The 18304-nt window shown below is 55.0% G+C and overlaps 1 protein-coding gene across 1 annotated transcript in view; it reads right to left on the bottom strand.

The window, feature by feature from the left end:
- The window catches only part of ADARB2 (adenosine deaminase RNA specific B2 (inactive)), a gene marked incomplete at both ends in the record, with an annotated part of 387024 nt that overhangs the window by 97484 nt on the left and 271236 nt on the right, over positions 1-18304 (bottom strand). Inside the window, 2 exons of the mRNA XM_081230118.1 lie at positions 8149-9032; positions 17605-17691. Coding sequence (XP_081086244.1) covers positions 8149-9032; positions 17605-17691 — 971 coding nt within the window. The remainder of the gene's footprint in view (positions 1-8148; positions 9033-17604; positions 17692-18304) is intronic.

Here is an 18304-nt window from a genome sequence, read left to right as displayed (position 1 = left end):
GCTCCAGGCCATGTGTCAACCTTGTCAGAGTAGCCGCGTGGTGGGTCTACACTAGGCACCCATGGAGCCTCGACATCCCGCGATCTGAGGGCCCTCAGCACAAACAGCCACCCCGTGTGAGTCCTGGGGACCTCGGGGGAGCAGAGGGGGACAGTGAGACCAGCCCCAGAGGCCCTACAGGGCGAGGACAGCACAGCCGCCTGGCACAGCTGGGCGACGGAGCTGGATCTGTGTGGAGATGGGGTCTGCAGGGCTCCCTCCCACCCCCCACCCCTGGCATGTCCGTCCCTCAGGCAGGCGCAGAGGCAAGCGGCCACGGGGAACCCGCCCTCCTTCTTCTTCTTGGGTCTCCCCCCACACCCCACGGCTCCTTGGACTGGAGGCGCTTTTCCCCCAGGATGTCCCTCTTCACCTCCTCTGCCTCTTTCTCCAAGTTGTCATCTCTTTCCTGCTGTCTCTCCTTTTCACTGTAACAATGTGTCCCCAAGGAAGAGGGGACCTGGCCATCCCGACAAAGCCTGTTGTCTACACGGCCAAGGGCAGCCTCTGCACTGACAAAGGTGGTCTTCCCGAGAGGGAGCCGGCGAGCTCCCCGCCGCCCTGCCACATCAGTGCGGGTGGCCCTGGCCCCAGGAGCCCCCTTTCCTCTGCCAGCCCTCCAAGTCGGCTGCTCCCTCCTGCTTCCTGCCCACACTGTGTCCCGTGTCGCTCCCATCACCGGGGGTCATGCGCTGCCCCGTTTCCTCGACAAACCTGTAAAAGTGCCAGGGCCTACGGGGAGGGCAGCCTGGGGTCTGAGGGAGGGTCTCTGCCCCCCTTGGGATCATCCTCCCGGCTCCACCACTCACCAGCCAAACTTTGGCCAAAGCGCTGAGCTTTCCTGCCCCTTGGCATCCTTGTCTGTACAGGGAATGTGAGTGGTGCCACCTTCCAGGTTTCTGTGAGGCCCGGATGTGCTATTATACGTAAAGCGTGTAAAACAACACATGACACAGTAAATGCCTGATAAATACCAGCTCCTAGTATCACCATGGATCATCACCGGCATCACCAGTGTTAGTCGTGGCGGTAGAATAAGGAGGTAACTGGGGAAGCTTGGTTTACAGACTCTGCTTAATTGATCAACAGTCATGTTAACTAAGACACCAAACACAGTATTGGGAACATATAGGCTTAAGTACATATTTAACTCTTCTAACTTAAATTGTACCAAACTTCTTTTAGTAGGAATTCAGATGGTGGGGGCTATTGTATAAATGTATATGGTGCATTATATCCATCATGTTTAAGCGTACGTTTATAAGTATGAGTTGTATATGTTGAGTGTACATTGTACAAATTGTATCATATAAATTATACTGTGTAGACATTGTGTGCACACTGTGTAAATTGTAACATATAAATTATATTATGTAGACATTGAGTGTACATTGTACAAATTGTATAAGTTGTGTATACATTGTGTACACATTGTAAAAATTGTATTACATTAATTATATTATGTAGACATTGTGTGTACATTTTATAAATTTCATCATATAAATTATATTGTGCAGACATTGTGTGTATATTGTATAAATTATCTCGTATATATTATATTGTGTAGACATTGTGTGTACATTGTATAAACTGTATCATATAAATTGCACTGTGTATACATTGTGCACACATTATACAAATTGTATCGTATAAATTATATTGTGTGGACATTGTGTCAGTGCATAAGTGTATTGCTAGCATCTACAGAGCCTTCCACACCCTCGCTGCAGAGGGATTTTTGGAGACTCCTCCGTGTGTGGCAGCCGTGAGGAGACCCATCTCTCCCATTTGGCCGTCAGTGCCTCTACCGAGGAGACGATGTGGGGAAGGTCAGGGCTGGCTGGACGGGCGGGTGGGTGTCTTCCTTCTGTAAAAGGCTGCTTTTCCCTCCTCGTGGACCACAAGAGGGTGTGTGTGGCCACAGAACACAGACAGAGCTGAGGTGTTGAAAGGAAGGAGGCTGCCTGAATAATCACAGCCTCACCTTGGGCAGGGGGCAGAGTGGCCATGGCCGAGCAGCAGAACAGTTACAGGGAGGCGGACAGGCTGCTGGGACCCTGGGCACCTTTGCACCCCGGCATGAGAAATTTAGACCTGGAGCTGGAGTCCTGAGCCTTGCTGCAGGGTCGGGACACCCCAGGGCCTGCTGGTGGGAAGTAACAACTTCCCCTGGACCTACTGCACCCTGGGCACTGGATCCAGGCTGGCTCAGCCTAGACAGGCCCTGCCAGCGTCTGCCCCAGGTACTTATCTGAGCCAGGAGGGCCCCCATGATGGGATTAGTGACCTTATGATGGAGACCCCAGAGAGCTCCCGCCCCTTCCTCCAGGTGAGGACACAGCGAGAAGACGCGTCTGTGAACCAGGAAGCAGGCTCTCACCAGACACAGAATCTGTGGTCACTTTGATCTTGGATGTCCAGCCTCCAGAACCATGAGGAATCAATGTCTGATGTTTATTAACCACCTCGTCTGTGGAATTCTGTTATAACAGCCTGACTGGACTAAGACAGAGATATACTTTTATAAAAATCCTGAATTGCTAAATTTCAACTTTGTGCACATTGAAAGTAAAACATGAATATTATAGTTTTTGTGTTTCCCTACAAATTCAGTAGAAATCTTCACAGGCAAGTGGCCACCCTCCACCCTGGCTCTCACCAACCACAACCTCTCCACGCTGCCTGCATGGATTTCTACCTGTTCTTTATAACCAGCGTCACCAAAATTAGCCTGGTGTTGAGATCACCTGTCCAGTGATTTCCAAGGGAAGAGACACATTCGATTCCCTGACGCCCGGGCTTTTGGGGCAACGTTGTGGTGAGGGTGCACATCCAGGTGGAAAAGGGGGAGGACAGGGAAGGTAGGTGGGTTCTGTACACCACCCCACACCCAGACCCCCAGCACCTTCTGCCAAATCCTGCAGGGCTCAGGGGAGGTCCCCAGAGACCAGGTGTGTTGCTCCGTCTAGACATGCACAGGAGCCCAGCTCCTCAGCTTGGGGTCTTTGTGGCCAGAGCCGCTCTAAGTCGGGGTCTGCCGTGCTGGTGGGTCTCAGGATGTGGTGGGGTCCCGTCCTAATCCCAACGCCCCAGGGAAACAGAAGGTAAACAGCCAAGAAAGTGTGGCCATGAGGAAAGCCTTGCTGAGGCAGAAAGAAATCAGCTCTTTTCAGGAAAATAATTAGGACCCAGGACTGTCCCTTTCTGCTTGTAGGACCTGTAAAGCTGCAGCTGTCCTTCGGAGGTCATTCTGGAATTGCCGGGGCTGGACATGCGGCCAGGGCAGAACCGACCCAAGCGTCTGGGAGAGTGAGGCCCCCGGGCTCATGAGGGGGCCCCACAGGCGTCTGCTGCAATTTCAGGGTGTCCTTGGGTAGAACATCTCGGACAGTGTTAAACCGTCTCAAAGCCAAGTAGGTGTGATTTCCACACTGTTTGTAATCCAAGCCCATTTAAAATCTGGGGACAGCTCCAACGCTAATTTGCGGCATCAATATTAACAGTTCTGTGTTACAGCAGTTAAGGTGCTGCCTCTGTTGAAGGAGACAGACCCGCAGGACTGTGAAATTACAAAAACACCCTGTGAAGTGTCCGGGGTGGCGGGGGTCACACTGGCTTTTGGGAGAAGGACAGCAGGTCTGTTTGTGTCCCAAAGTGCAGCTGTTGAGAATGAGGTGACAGTCAGACCCCCGGTCTAATCCTGCAGCTAATTCTGGGGGCAGATTCCATGAAATGGATTGCGTACAGGAGCTCTGATCCAAGTTTGCTATAAAATGCTGAACTCTGAAAGCACTGTTCATTTCCATTATGTTATATGTCCCCATGGTTCCCCCCTCCCAGCAGTGAGAGCTGCACCACCAGGGAACAGAGTAGGTGCGGGTTAAGTGTGCCGAGTGCCTGACAAATGGCCTGACATCCGCTCCCTAGTAGGACCTGCAAAGGGCTTGAGAAGCAAGCAGCCTTCATGGTTAGTTTTAAAGGCATCCTCCTCTTACTCTCAGGGAGAAAGTGTTTTAGTCGCTCTGACTAAATCTTTGAGACACTGTTAGTTCCACTGCATCCTGACATGGAAATTAAAAAAACAAAAACAAACAAACAAAGGGAATCACTGCGGGTGAAGAGAGACTCAGGAACAAGACAATAAACCTGGTAGTTTTCAAAAGAGGGGCGACGTGTCACCACCTCTCCTCCCCGTTTCTGCATCACCCTAATTTTTAGTCACTTTCTTTCTTTTCTCATCACGTGGGAGCTCTTCTGTTTCCACGGAGCCAAAATGCTGAGAGATAAGCCTTTCTGGTTGAATTTAACGCTGTTATTAATTAACTCTTTTCCTGCTAGGGGTGGGAAGTGAAGACCACAGAGATCTAGATTTTGTGATTTTACTTTTGTTTTTTTTATAAAGGATGTTCCAGGTAATGAGCATTTATATTCTGACATGGTCTCGTTATTGCTTCCAAGTTTCCCGTGAACCTAGAGGAAACCTGAGGGCTGGCTCTCCCACCAACCCCGGGGCTCTGCTTTCACCCTGTCAGCTGGTGTTTGCAGAGCGCCCATTCTCTTGGGCCTGCGCCGTTAGAGAATTTAATAAAGTCGTGTTCTGATCACTCTGGCAAAGAGAAGTCAGAGCTCATGAAATTGCAGGAACGAATCAGCCTGGCTCTGAGAAAACCCCCAGGTTGAGGAAGTGGTGGAAATCTGATACCGCAGAAATCCACGCCTGTGATTTTAATCTTTATTGAGAATGTTATTCTTTAGAACTGTTTTAGAAGGGAGGCTGAAACTTTACCTCAGCCTGGCCGGGCAGACACCTCACTTGTCCACAGAAGGTGATGTCTGGGCGCCGAGGGTGGTGGTTCTTGGGGGTCTGACCCGAGGGACGTCTGGGGGGCTATGTTGCTCAGAGTTGTCCTCACAACGGGGCGAGCGCCCGACCTACCGAGCTGGCCCTGCCGTGATCTGCTCTGTGGCTGAGGCCGAACAGCCCAGGGCCCCCGACAGAGCAGGTCCTGACCCACCTGCGTGGGGATCAGCACGGCAGGAGCCTGGTCCTGGATTTCCGGCAGCTGGGCCCGGAGTGGCGCTTTACACACGCTCCCCACACGACCAACGCCTTACAAGTTTTTTGTTCATTTTTCATCACTTAAATAGGGGAGCTCCCCCAGGGACGGTTCTGACACTTCACTCAGAGGAGACTGAGGCTTTGGTTCAAAGCCCTGAGCAGAGGCACCATCTTCTTCATTTGCTTCTGCAGCGGCAGGAGCCAGCGAGCGAGCCTTAGAAGCAGACCCCTGGTGTGTCCTGCACACCAGGCCCGCCCTGTGGGGCAGAACCCAGACTTCGGGCAGAGAGCGTTAAATACTGAGCTTGAGACCCAAGGTCCAGAAGCTGTGTCGCTCCAGCGGTGACCACTGCTGCCACCCCCCGCCTCTCCCCCCACCCCACCCGGACTTGGGCAGGGTCCCTCACAGCTCAGTGGTGGGAGCGCCAGTGGAGCTGGAGGCGGTTCTGGGGGCCCTGCCAGGGCTGAGGGGCCTGGCTTGTCTCCTGGCACAGGTGCTGATGGCGCAGTTAGACAGGTAACAAAGGTCGTGCCTCTGGCCACCAGGACCTGTGTGAGCAGGAAGCATGCAGTGTAGATGGCGCTGGGCAGAGGAGGAAAGCAAAGCAGCATTTACAGGGACCCTTGGAATCTTTTTTTTTGAAGCTCAGTCCCTGGACCCAGACCATGTCCAAGGTGGGATTCGAATTTAATAAAGTCGCAGAGGGCGCCTGGTCCTGAGCGCCCGGCATGCTGGCCCCACCGCCCTGCTGCAGGGGCGAGGGGAGCAGGTAATGAGGCTCCAGGATGGGTCTGGTGTGATGGACGGGCTGCGGCCCTCCCGCTGCTCCACTCTCTCCATCATCCAGTCTGGGTGCTAGCAGACTGTCAGGGAAAAATAATTTAGTGGCTGTGGCTTTAACTGATGTGCTGCATTCTGGGGTCAAATGACTGTTACAGAGTAGTGGTGCCGCCTGGTTCCTGCATCTGTGAGAGCTCAGGTTTGACAACATGAAAGGAAAAGGCATCACGGCCGGAACTCACTGACATCATTCAACTCATGGGGGTTGGGGTGGGGGGGGCAGTGGGAGCTGGAGGAAGGACACTTCTTGCTAAACAGCATCGGGCAGAGGAGGAGGGGGCACCCACAGCCCGCGGGGAGGGGGGCCTTCCAGGGACGGTGGCGGGAGGACACGGGCCAAGGGCAGCCTGGGGTCATCCAGGCCGCAGGGGGCAAAGGGGCTTCCTTGGGAGCTGTTGGTGGGTTTGAGCTACAGGCGGTGGTTGGTGGGCGGAGACGCCAGGCAGGAAGGAGGAGGAGAAGAAAAGAGGAGGAGTGAGGAAGGGACGGCAGGGCTGCAGTGTTTCTGGCGGGGACTCATGTCAACGCCACACACCCGCTTTCACCAGGATTGTGTATTATCTGAGGGTGGGTCGAAAGGCAAGACGCATGGAGGTTATGGGCTACCCCTCCAACCCGCTCCTAGATGGTGCAGTAAATATCTGAAAATAAATAAATGATTTGGGGGCAGAGGTAGCAGCAGAAACAGCTGCCCCCCTCATGGGGTTCCCTGTTCAATGGAACCTTCACGCAGCCAAGCTGTGGGGACCAGACCAACGTCTGCTGTGCCTGTTTGTGCTCTGCACCTGCCAGTCAAATAAATGTTTGTTGGATGGATGTATGGATGTATGGATGTATGTATGGATGGATGGATGGACGGATGGGTGGATGGATGGATGGACGGGTGGATGGAGGGGTGGATGGATGGATGGGTGGATGGAAGGATGGATGGATGGATGGATGGATGGAAAGATGGATGGACGGAGGGGTGGATGGATGGATGGGTGGATGGATGGATGGATGGATGGATGGAAAGATGGATGGACGGATGGGTGGATGGATGGATGGGTGGATGGAAGGATGGATGGATGGATGGATGGATGGAAAGATGGATGGACGGATGGGTGGATGGATGGATGGGTGGATGGAAGGATGGATGGGTGGATGGATGGATGGATGCTTGCTCCTGGTCGTGATTCAACATAGGGTTCTGTCCTAGTGCATTTGTTTGGTTCACTGTCCAGAACCCCTCCAGTTGCCTGAATCTGGGTGGTGCCCTGCTTTCTCTAGTGGACACGTGACCTCCTGAGGCAAATAGTGGATTCTACCTGAGGTGCTGTGAGGTAAAGATGCCCTGATCTGAGCAATGACTTACAAGTGCTGAGTTCTGACTATGGATCCTGAGCTGGGCTAAAGGCCTTTAACTGTAAAATCTTTCTCTCCTTCATTGATGCCAAAAGTGAAAGAGAATAACTTCCTGTAACTAATACGTCAGAGATGCCCACAAATAGTTCTCAAAATGGTAAGAAAAAAGATAATTTGCATAAATAAGCAGTTACAAGAATAGGAAGGAAGAGCTTGCAAAGTGGTACAAGAACACTTCCCGACACAAGGACGGTGCACCAAATACTTCCTGAGTGAGGGGGGTGAGCTCTGTGAGAAGCACGCGTGTTCTCTGGTGTGACGAGGCCCTGGAGGCGGCGTGAGGCAAGGCCCAGCCTGGAGCTCCTCCCTCCGCCCGGCCCTCTGCTCAGGCAGCATCCTGCAGCCTCCGGAGCCAGAAACTCAGCCCAAACCAGCACCGAACTCGCGTTCCCACCGCAGGCTCCCTCGGCCCAGCCGCAGATAGTCACTGAGGGGCCTTTCTGTCCCTCAGTCCTCTCTGGGGTCAGGACCCCTGCCGCCCCAAACCCCTGCCGCCCCCACTGCCCCCGCACAGCCGGTGTCACCATCACCAAGGTGACCAGCTGCCCAGCTCTCCCTTCCCTCTGCTAAGTCGGGACCAACAGTTCTTTCATTCACACGCTTCCAGGGTCTCTCTCCCCAGAGCCGGCACACGGCTCCGATGCCGCAGCGGGAGAGGCAGTGCCTGGCTTGTCTGGGGGGGGGGTGCTGGCGCCCCCCACTCACAGGGAGAGAGCAGGGGGTCCTCCTGCTGACCCGTCCCTGCTCCCTGGCACCCCCGCACCCCAAGGACGCCGCCCGCCAGCAGCTACCGGAGAGCTCTCACCTGAGGCAGGAGGTGACTTTTACTCCTGCTGGGGACGTGGCCGGGCAGCCGGATGTCGAAGAGGGCCTGCAGGGCGGCCTGGGCCGCCTGGCCCTTGGCCAGCTTCTTGCTGCGTCCTGAGCCTTCGAATGTCCTCCCGTCCACGCTCACGGCCATGACGAAGCTCTGGGCGCGCCTCTTCTCGGGCTCCGAGAGGCACACGTAGCGCAGGCCCGAGCGCAGCTCGTTCAGCAGCACCACTGGGTTCCCTGCGCCTGGAGCCGTGGGGCCCCCCAGGTCCAGGTCCAGGTCCAGGTCCAGCGGGCGGCCCAGTAGCCGGCCCCGCCGGCAGGCCGTGGACAGGCGCTCAGGGGCGGCAGGGCGGCGGCCCGGGAAGCCCTCGCTGGGGGCCGTGGGCTCGAACCGCTGAAACAGGGAGTCGGGGAAGTCGGCCTGGTCGGAGGTGAAGTCTGGGGCTGTGCCGCCTGGGGCCGGGTGGGCCTGGCAGGCGTTGGGGAGCTGCACGAAGGACTGGAGGGCCAGCTCGGCCGCCCGCATCTTGGCCTTCTTCTTGGTGGGCCCGGTGCCCTCGAAGGTGAGCCCGTTCACATCCACGGCCACAGCGAAGACGGGTGCGTGCACCGGGCCAGTCTGCGACACCGTGCGGAACTGCAGGCCCGGCCGCAGCTCGTGCAGCTGCACCAGTGCGTTCTTGGGTGCCACGGACCATGAGAGCCTCCTCCAGAGGAGCCGCAGCTGGCACAGGTGGCCGCCGTTGCCCTCCTCCAGTGGCCGCTTCCTCTTCAGGCCGGGTGCGCCCCCTCGGGCCCTGTCCCCGGAGGGTGGCAGCCTGGCCTCCAGGTTGCTCACGTTGCGGTTTTCCTTCACGTCGGCGCTGCTGGTACCTGGAGGTGAGAACAGACAGCGTGACCCGGGGCTGTGGCCCGACTGAGGGCGTCATTGCAGGTAACCCCCTGCAACACTCGGCCTCCGGACACCAGCTGGCCTGGCACCCTCTGGAGGCCATGGGGAGACCACATGGGCAGCACCTTGGATCACAGGTCCGCAGAACTGACCTCACCCCTCCAGGTGGGGGTTAGGGCCCAGAGGAGGGGACCCCGCCCTGTGCGGTGCCCGGAGTGGACTGAGTGGGGTGGATGCGGGCGGGGAGTGTGTCCCCACTCGGGGCCATTCCCAGCTGCTCTCTGAGTGCCGCCGGGTCCCTGCACAGGCCCCCAGACCCCCCAAACCAAAGGAACACGTGGTCTCTCTCTCCATCGGGTTTGGGCGACGTGGAGGTCAGGGAGGCCTTGACCTCGGGGTGGAACGTGAGGGAATCGTGTGCTCACACCCTGGACGCTGGGTGGCACTTAGGCTTAGTGAACTAGATCTAGATGCTTCTACGTAGATGAAGCTCTGAAATATAATTTTAGATGATAAAAGCAACTTGCAAAATAATATACAGAGGTTATGGTTAATAAGTTATAAGAACACAGAGGTTACACAGCATTCATGCCTCCACACAGGTGGTAAAGCTCAGACACGTCCCAACTCTCTTGGGACACAGCGAGGAACACAGGCTCAGAGGGTGGCTTCGTTTGTATCTGTGAGGTTTTCTGTCTTTTGCACAAAAAGGTATGAAGCAAATTTAGCAAAAATCATCATTTGCTAACTGTATGTGAGGAAGGAGGGTAATGACAATTTAGTTTTCTGGTCTGGTCCTCTTGGACCACCCTCCTCCGACACAGCTGAACCTCAAAAGTGGGTCCCCACATGGCCACAGATGTGCGTCCCGCTGCCCTGGCCGACGTGCTTCTGGAACGCCCAAGCCTTGGGTTTCCCGAGAGGCTCTGAGGCTGACAGTGCTGGGCGGTGGGTTACCCTTCCCCGACCTCACTCACACCTTCACTCTGGCCCCTCACTCCTAAAATGCACTCCGGGGTGGGTTATGGCCCTGTTTTCTAGGAGAGGAAACTGAGGCCCCACTCGATGAAACAGCTGCCCGGGGACACACAGTCGGTTAATCGGGGGAGGTGTGACTGCATCCAGCAACGTCTGCTGTGGCTGGGAAGGCGATTTTCCAGCAACTCGGTCACTTTCTTGTCCGTTTCACAGACACGGAGCTGGGGAGAGGAGGATGCCGCGGGGAACTCTGCTGACAGCGTGGACAGACGCGGGAGGAAGCGGCCAGGCTTGGGGCCACGCAGATTTCTCCGTAGGAACTCATTCAGCAAGTGGAAACCCGAGGGGGTTTTACCACCAGCCCACAGCGCGTAGGCAGACTTTGAGAATGTCTCCCTCACCCCAGCCCGAGAGCCGGCAGCGGGAAGACGTGCTGGGTCAGTGCCCTGGTCCCGACGGTGCAGCTGCTGGATGGTCACCACGAGAGAAGGACCATCTCACAGGCACGCAGGGCACGCTGAAGACCGGCGCCCTTGAGAGGCGTCCTGGCTCCAGCTTGGGGCCAGTCCTTCTCAACCACGTCATCCCCAGCAGGTGTGCCCCGCGGAAAGCATCAGGCTCCGACTTCAGAGCGCTGTTTGCTGCAAACTCAGCTGCTCTGAGTTGCGAGGTGGGCTATCAGCATTCCTCCAGCAGTTTGCTTCTGTAAAACAGTTGGTTTGCAGACGTCATTTTGTTCAAAGGGGTGAACCTGAGCATTTTATAAGTTAGAGGTGGGCAACATTTGTTTACAGTCTATTTCAGTAGAAATAATTACCTTCTAAGTATCAACACTGAGTCTCAGCCTCTTTTTTTTGGTCATTGTGCATATTGGGTGCACACACAGCAAGGAGTTCTACCATTTGGGGTATTTCAGGCCAAGGAGTGGTAGATGGGAATAACCATGCAGTTTCCCAAACCAAAGGTAAAGATGGAAAAAAAATAACCCAATCCAAGAAGCCCACAGCAGATTGCCCAGAAACTCACTGGGAGCTCTCTAATTTCTTATTGATTTCCCATGACGTGGGGATTGAGTGTGGCTGTGAGTGTGATTAAAGTGGCTGGCCTGTCAGATGCCCTCTGAGCCTTCTGAGGAGAAGGTTTATCTTGGAGGAACAGCCCGGCAGACCCAGGTTCCCCTCCACTTGCACTGAAACTGCTTCCACACTCTTCTCTTCGACATCCTAGGACTGTCATCCTTAAAGTCTAAAGTGAGCCACGGAGATCCGAGCGTGGGTGAAGACCCCTTCCTCGATAATCAGTCATTAATAAAAGTTGATGGGAGTGCAGACTTCTGGGCTCCATCCTGATATGCTCTCTGGGGGTGATGTCACATGCTGGTTTTTGCAAATGAGCAGATTAGGGGTTCTGCTCCCCCAACATGGCCCAGATGCTCCGTTTAACTGGCCTCCTGAGTTTGCGTGAGGTCAGGGAAGCTGCAGGGTGGGCAGTGGTCATTCCATGGCTCTGGAGTCAAGCAGGTGAGAGGTCACAGTCTCCCCCGACCTTGGTGTGTGTGACCTTGGGCAGTCCCTCCACCTGCCTGAACTCCGTTTTCTTAAGAGGATAAATGTGGGTTTTGGTAGCACTTGCCTTAGGGCTTATTATGAGGTTGAGCTAGAGGACACCCGTAAAGGACTTAGCAAAACCCCTGACACTGAGGAGAGTCAACTGCATTTTTGAAAAGAGCGGGAAAAAGGGAGGCAGAAGGGAGGCGGACACTTCTAAGCTGCATCTTCTTGTCAAGGCCTAACTTCCCTGCTTATTTCATGAGTTGGGCTTCCAGGACCCCCAGAAAGAAGGGGTGGAGACACACGGGCTCTCGTGATGCAGTCTCGGGCCGAGGAGGGGTGGCGAGGGGGGTACCCTGCCCTGCTGGTCTGGTGCTGCTGAGGTTTGCCAGCCTGGCTCTGCTGGACCCCACGCCCCTTCGCCAGGCCCCTGCCAGGTCCATGCGATCCTCTTACAGAACTGTAGCTCTGATCCCACAAGTTCACGTTTCCTTCTTCTGTAGCCCCCTCCCCGACCCAGGAAATGATTCTCATTTTCTCCTCCATTGAGTCGATAGGTTTCACACACCCGGCGTCAGAGAGAATAACCCAGAGGTGGACAGTCTAGAGACTGAGAAGGCTCGCTCCTGGAAGACTGGGGAAGCTGCCCCCACCTGCTTCCTCGGGTCTGGGCATTGCAGGACCCCCGCGTCTCCCCAGCCCAGGGCTCTGCTCCTCAGCCCGTGGCCGAATGCCGGGCTCACCCTGAGGTGGGGACGGGGCAGGGCCTAGTCTCCGCTTGCCCTCCTGGCCTGGCTGCTCCCTGGGCCCCCCTGGGGCAGGTTGCCAATCTTAACCCTTTATCTGGGTACGCCGGGGGCACCCTGGGCCGATCTGGTGTCTGCACAGGACATGCAAAAGGGAACTGGATGCCTAGTCTCACACGGCGGCCAGCACGACAGATTGCCCTTCTCGTGCACATGTGGGCAAAGGTCATGCTGATCCTGCGTCGTCAGGAGCCCGTTCTTGCAGGGGACGCTTTTCCCCAGCTCTCCAGGGGTGGGTTTTGTCCTGTCACCTGCGGAGGCCCCGCCGACTCCAGAAGGCGTTTGCACCAGGTGGTCCATCCCTAGAGGCGGGAGGGAAAAGTGTGGGCAGGACTCCAGGGGCTGGCGGCTGAGCGGTGCACAATCAGAACTGGCCACACGGGACTTTTCCAGGATCAGTGGAGACAATGAACAAAAACTTTCAGCGCAATCTGTGAACATTGCAGGCTCCAGATCGAGTGCTTTGTGTTACGGTGACTGATTGTGACCACTGAAGAGGGAACAGCTGCCGTTGCCTTTTTAAGTCCTAGGGAAGAGTGGTGGCCCAGCTGCTGGGGTCCTCCCAGGGTTCTGGGTGCAGGAGTTGGTCAGAGAATGTTTATTTTGTGATAAAAGCAATCTGATTCTGAAAATGTGTGTGTTGTACACTGGAAGTGGTTCCAGTGGACAGTTCATACGAGGGTATAAGAATTAGTGGGTCCTTTAATCCCACTCTGGAATTCATTCCCCACATAACTTATTTTCGCCAGTCACAGTTCAGAGTCTCATACATGTCAGAGCCAGGAGTAGCTCTGCAGGAAACCTACCCCCCACTGTGTGTGAAGGGCTGGCCTGGGGAAGGCACATATTAAAAGTCAGCAGTGCACTGAAGTCCCCTTAATGGCTCATCTGGCCTCCCCACCCCGCCCCGGCCCCTGTGTTTCTGTCTGTCTCTGTCCATCTGTCTCTCTGTACAAGCACAGGGCGGGGCCCTCAGCCCTGCAGGAGGGCAGCAGGGGGTGTGAGGGGTCTGGGGCCCACTGTGCCCCACCTGCGGCTCACACCACAGTCCCCCCAGAAAACGCCTGACTTGGATGCCAAGTGCCTTCCCTCAAGGCAGCCTCGGAGGCCACGTGTCCTGTGTCCCCGCGGGTGGTTGCGGCCTTGACCCTGGGAACTCTCCTGTTCTTGCCGAACCCGACAAGACATCCATGACCACACGTGTCGAAGGTCCGTGTGGGCAGCCTCAGATTTCCAGACAGTCACACGTGTCCTTCTGTTGTGGAAATCAGGAAAATGAGAGGCAAATAACCTCAAAGGACATGAGCTAAACACCACCCGCAGTAATAGAACCATCGCTGGCAAAGTGAAGACGGCCAGGCACAGAGGGGAACGTCTGAGTCAGAGACACGGGAGGAAAATGTGAAATGTGCTTCTGTCACACCGACCCTCTCCTGAGCCCCGGGAGCACCCACCCTACTTGACAGAAAGCGTCAGCACAGGCAGTGCTACAGTCAAAGGTCCAACGCATACAAGAACTGCATTTTGTGGGGAAAGAGCAGACTTTTATATTGGCCTGGCTGTGGCTGGGCTTTCACTTTCCAGGTGAGAGACATTCTTCCAAGTCAAGGTGGGCTTCCCGCTGCCATTGCTTGGACATGGACGGGCCACGCGGGGGCCAGTCCTCGGCTGTCGCCTCCAGGTGGCCAGGCCCCGGGTGAGTGTAGGTGCCTGTGTGTCACCAGCTGCGTCTCCTTCCTCGATGCCCCCTCAGGGCCAGCATCTGTCTGGTCATCACGCTGCTAGACTTCCCGGCACCACATCGTCTGTAGGTAGGAGATACAGAGAACCGGCCATCGGATCCGCCATGTCCAGATCGGATGGGCCTGGCTGGCGGGATCAAGCCCAGGGCCTGGAGTCTCCATTGGCTCAGGAAGGAGGGTCCGAGGTGATGCTCAGGGGATGGCTCTGGCAGCTGCGGCCATGCGGGCTTCAGGACACCTGGTCCTGGTGTTGTGGTCGGGCACAGGCCTGACCCTGACAGCTCCTGGGTCAGGCTTGGCAGCAGACAGGAGACGGCCTCTCTCCCAGGTGGGCCCCACGCGTCCTGGAAGGACCAGGCCAGCGGGGCAGGCGGGTCTCCCTCCCTCCCTCCAGACCCCAGTGCTGTTCTGCGGGCCTGACAGGGAGTGGGCTTCTCGGCCCCTCTTCATGTGACCCAGTCAATCACGCCCTTGGGTCAGTGGTGGGCATGGAAGGGATGGGCTGGGGCAGTGATTGGCTCCTTCTCAGCATTCAAGGAAGATCGTATTCAGAGTTGCCCTCCTGGACAAGAAGAATGAAAAACCTGCATCTTCCCGTAGACTCAGCCGAAACCCACCCTGAGGATGGCTGGTCCGTGGGTGGACTTGCAGGCACCGTCCTCTTGCAGGCCGAGCCTCTGATGGCCTGACCCCGACCTAGCTCCACCCTTCACACCGGGGCTCAAGCTCCAGCGTCACGCAGAGACGAATGCGGACCAAGGACGTGAGGCTGCAGGGGGTGAACCCGGTGGTCCTGAGGGGTGAGGCCTCATGGGGAGGGGCAGGGCCTTCACTTCAACCAAACACAGGCGCCCACCCTCAGGGTCTGAAGATAAAACAGGAGACTTCCAGGAGAAATCACCCTGGCTTCTGTCACCTCCATTCCTCCCTGATGTGTACACACACCGCACAAGCGCACACACACACCACACACACACCCCTTCCCCGACGTCCACGGCATCTGGATGCACATTAATAGCACTGCATTGGCAATGCTCATGAGAGGTATTACGACAAGTGCATTAATTTGAAGGTTTATCTTTGAATAATGTATGAAAACAGGGTCTTCAATAACAGCACAAATTACAAAGGGGGATGACTAATCCACTGATAGACAATAAGATTTTCCAAGCATTTCAAAGGCACTTTAACATGTAATAAACAATTAAAAATCATTCTCATCTCTAAGTTTCTACCTCTCAGCCATGAGCTGAGTTAGGGGAAGTGCCTTAATTACTAGCGTCAGCCAACCTGATCTACGTTTCCTGTTTCTCCAGGTCTTTGCCTAAAACATCCTCGTGCATCATCCTCCTACTTGATTCCATCCTCAACTCTATCACCAGGCCACCCTCCCCACCCCTCACACGGGCACTGATGCCCTGAGGGATGGATTCACTGCCCAAGGCTGTGAAGCTAGAGCTTGGGGTCGCAGCCGTCAGGCTCCCCTGCCCTTGGATGGGGAGAGAGGGCTCCTACGGGGAGACTAGACTCAGCCAGGGTCCCAGCAGCTCGAGCAGGAAAGGGGATGAAACAGAGTAAGATTTTCTTCCTCAAGGCATCTATTCCACGTGCTTATCAAATAGCTTTGTCCACATGTCCAGGTCAGCTTGGGGGCGCGTGTGTGTATTTTTATATGTATAAGTAAATGTGTGTGTGTGTGTGTGTGTGTGTGTGTGTACATGTGGCACACCTCAGAGATATGGTGGGTTCAGTTCCAGGCCGCTGCAATAAAGTGAATGACATGGATTTCCGGTTTCCCAATGCATAAATGTTATGTTTACACTCGACTGCAGTCTATTAAGTGTGCAGTGGCATTACTTCTGACAAAACTATGTGCCGATAGACTTGCTCGATGTGGGGTGGCTCCAGACCTTCAATTTGTAAGAAGCATAGTATCTGTGAAGCGCAGTAAATAGAAGGGTGGTAAGACAAGGTGTGCATGTGTGTTCCACATTACTGAAGTAGTTACCAGTAAGTTAACTAAGTTAACTAACTAATAAGTTAACTAACTAAGTCCTAGAAACTTTCCAATTTTGGTCAGGAGAGAACAGAACCAGCCATTGGAGCCTCATGGGACCTGTGAGGTTGGGCCTGTGGGCAGTGGGGAGGCCATGCTCTGACCCACTGGCATCCTGTCCACACCCTCCACACTTGCCTCCATCTAGGAAACAAGGGCTCAAACCACAGGGTCACTGAGGTTGCTCAGTTCTGTGACTTTGCTTTTGTGGAACAGTCAGGGTAACAGCCTCAGCTTCCCATCTTGTTGGTGATTGTGTTTTGTGGGAAGGGGATATTCATGAGAGCTTGTCGTGTTTCTTAAAATCTGAGGCTGAGTGGACAACGTTCCAGGGCCAGTCCCTCCTGCCGTGGCTTCCTGGCCCCACCAAAAACCAGTGACCGGCATCTAGCCTCCCGCTCCCCACAAGCACAGGCCTGACTCCAGCTGCAAAGGTAACCACCTGTCAGGTAATTTTGAAATGCAAGAGGTGTTCCTGTCATTTGGACTGTTTCATCCCCCATGTTTTCCTTCTACAAGCAAGAGGTGGGTGCACCACCCGACAGACACGCCTGGACTTTCCCTCACCGGCACACATGCTCCGTCTGCTCTGGGGTCTCCTCCACACTCCCAGCAGGTCCACCCCCAACCGGCTTTTCAGTCCCCACCCCATATGGCTTTGTTGTCTCTCCGGTTTCATGTGCCAAAACATTGTTTCGACTGCAGGCACCCGTCCAGCTCTTTCCTTGTTAAATAATTGTACAAACTGTTCAAACAGGCTGTGTTCATTTTTCTTTTTCTTTTCTTTTTTTCCCCTTTTTGGTTTGGAGGGGAAAAAATAAAGGAAAGAGAGAAGGGATGGTCCCAGAGAACTGGGTTTTTTTCTTGAGAACTCCAGAACCTGGAGTTCTCAATCACACAGTCACTGCTAATATTTCCTACCACCCAGGTGGGAATGGGATCCTGTGGGTGGGGAACGGGATTCCAGGGAGGATGGGATCTGGGGGGATGGGATTCCATGGGGGGGGATGAGATTCCATGGGGGGAATGGGATTCCAGGTGGGGAAAGGATCCCGGGCAGGGACAGGATTCCAGGGGGAATGGGATCCCAGGAGGGATGAGATCTCGGGGGGGGATGGGATTCTAGGTGGGGATGGGATCCTGGGGGGGATGGGATTCCAGGGGGGAATGGGATTCAATGGGGGATGGGATTCCAAGGGGGACTGGATACCAGGGGGGATGGGATCCTAGGTGGGGAGGGGATCCTGGGGAGGGGGGAACGGGATTCCAGGCAGGGAAGGGATCCCAGGGGGGTGGGAGCAGGTCCTCCTGCTCTGGGAAGCCCAGGTGGTGCCCCCCCACCCCAAGGGTCTCAGCCTTTGGGGTCCCCCCTCTGCACGTGGGGCTGGGGCCCTGGCTCTCGGGGAAGGGGCTCTGCTTACTGAGGTTGTCCTCATCCTCCGTGTGCGCAGCCCCGGGGCTCACGTGCTTGAAGGAAGCGATGAAGGTGGACAGCATGCTCACTTTGTCTGGAAAGAAAAGAAGGACAGGAAATGCACTTTTGACATCAAGTTGCAGAAAAACTCAGTGCTTTCATATGTTCTTATTACTGAGGGCTTGGACATGGGAGTTTGAAAGGTCATTTTTGGTTTTAGCCACTTCATTCTGGTTCCATCTTTTATTGAATTTCTGACAGCATTTTTTCAAATTCCCCTCTCCATTTAATTTTAAACTTTATGATTTCCATCTTTCTTCTTTTCTTGTTTTTGGCATCTCCATGTCCCTCAAAACTGGAAGTCACCATCTGCAGGGCAGCCCCCTAGCCTGAGCCTGCAGGAAGCTGGGTGGGCAGGGCCTGCAGACAAAGGACATTTCACAGAGAGGAGCTAAGGCCAGTGAAGAAATGCCTCAATGAAACGAGAGTCCTGCAAACAGAGCCAAGACTATTTCTCCCCAGTAGTGGAGAACCTGTTTGTGGGCTTGAGGGCATGAAAAAAAAAGGACTTATGAAACCTGTAAAGTATAGTTACTGTTTGTTTGAGCAAAAGTAGACTGAACAGGAGGAGGAAACGGACAGGGGCCCTAGAGGTTCCCCTGAAGTGGGGCAGTAACTGAAGTGGGAGAGGAGCCCAGGGAACCCCT

Source organism: Mesoplodon bidens (assembly GCF_964165515.1).
Source record: "Mesoplodon bidens genome assembly, chromosome: 3".
NCBI lineage: Eukaryota > Metazoa > Chordata > Mammalia > Artiodactyla > Ziphiidae > Mesoplodon > Mesoplodon bidens.
Note: the sequence above shows the minus strand (reverse complement) of the source record. Positions and strands in the feature narration are given on the sequence as shown.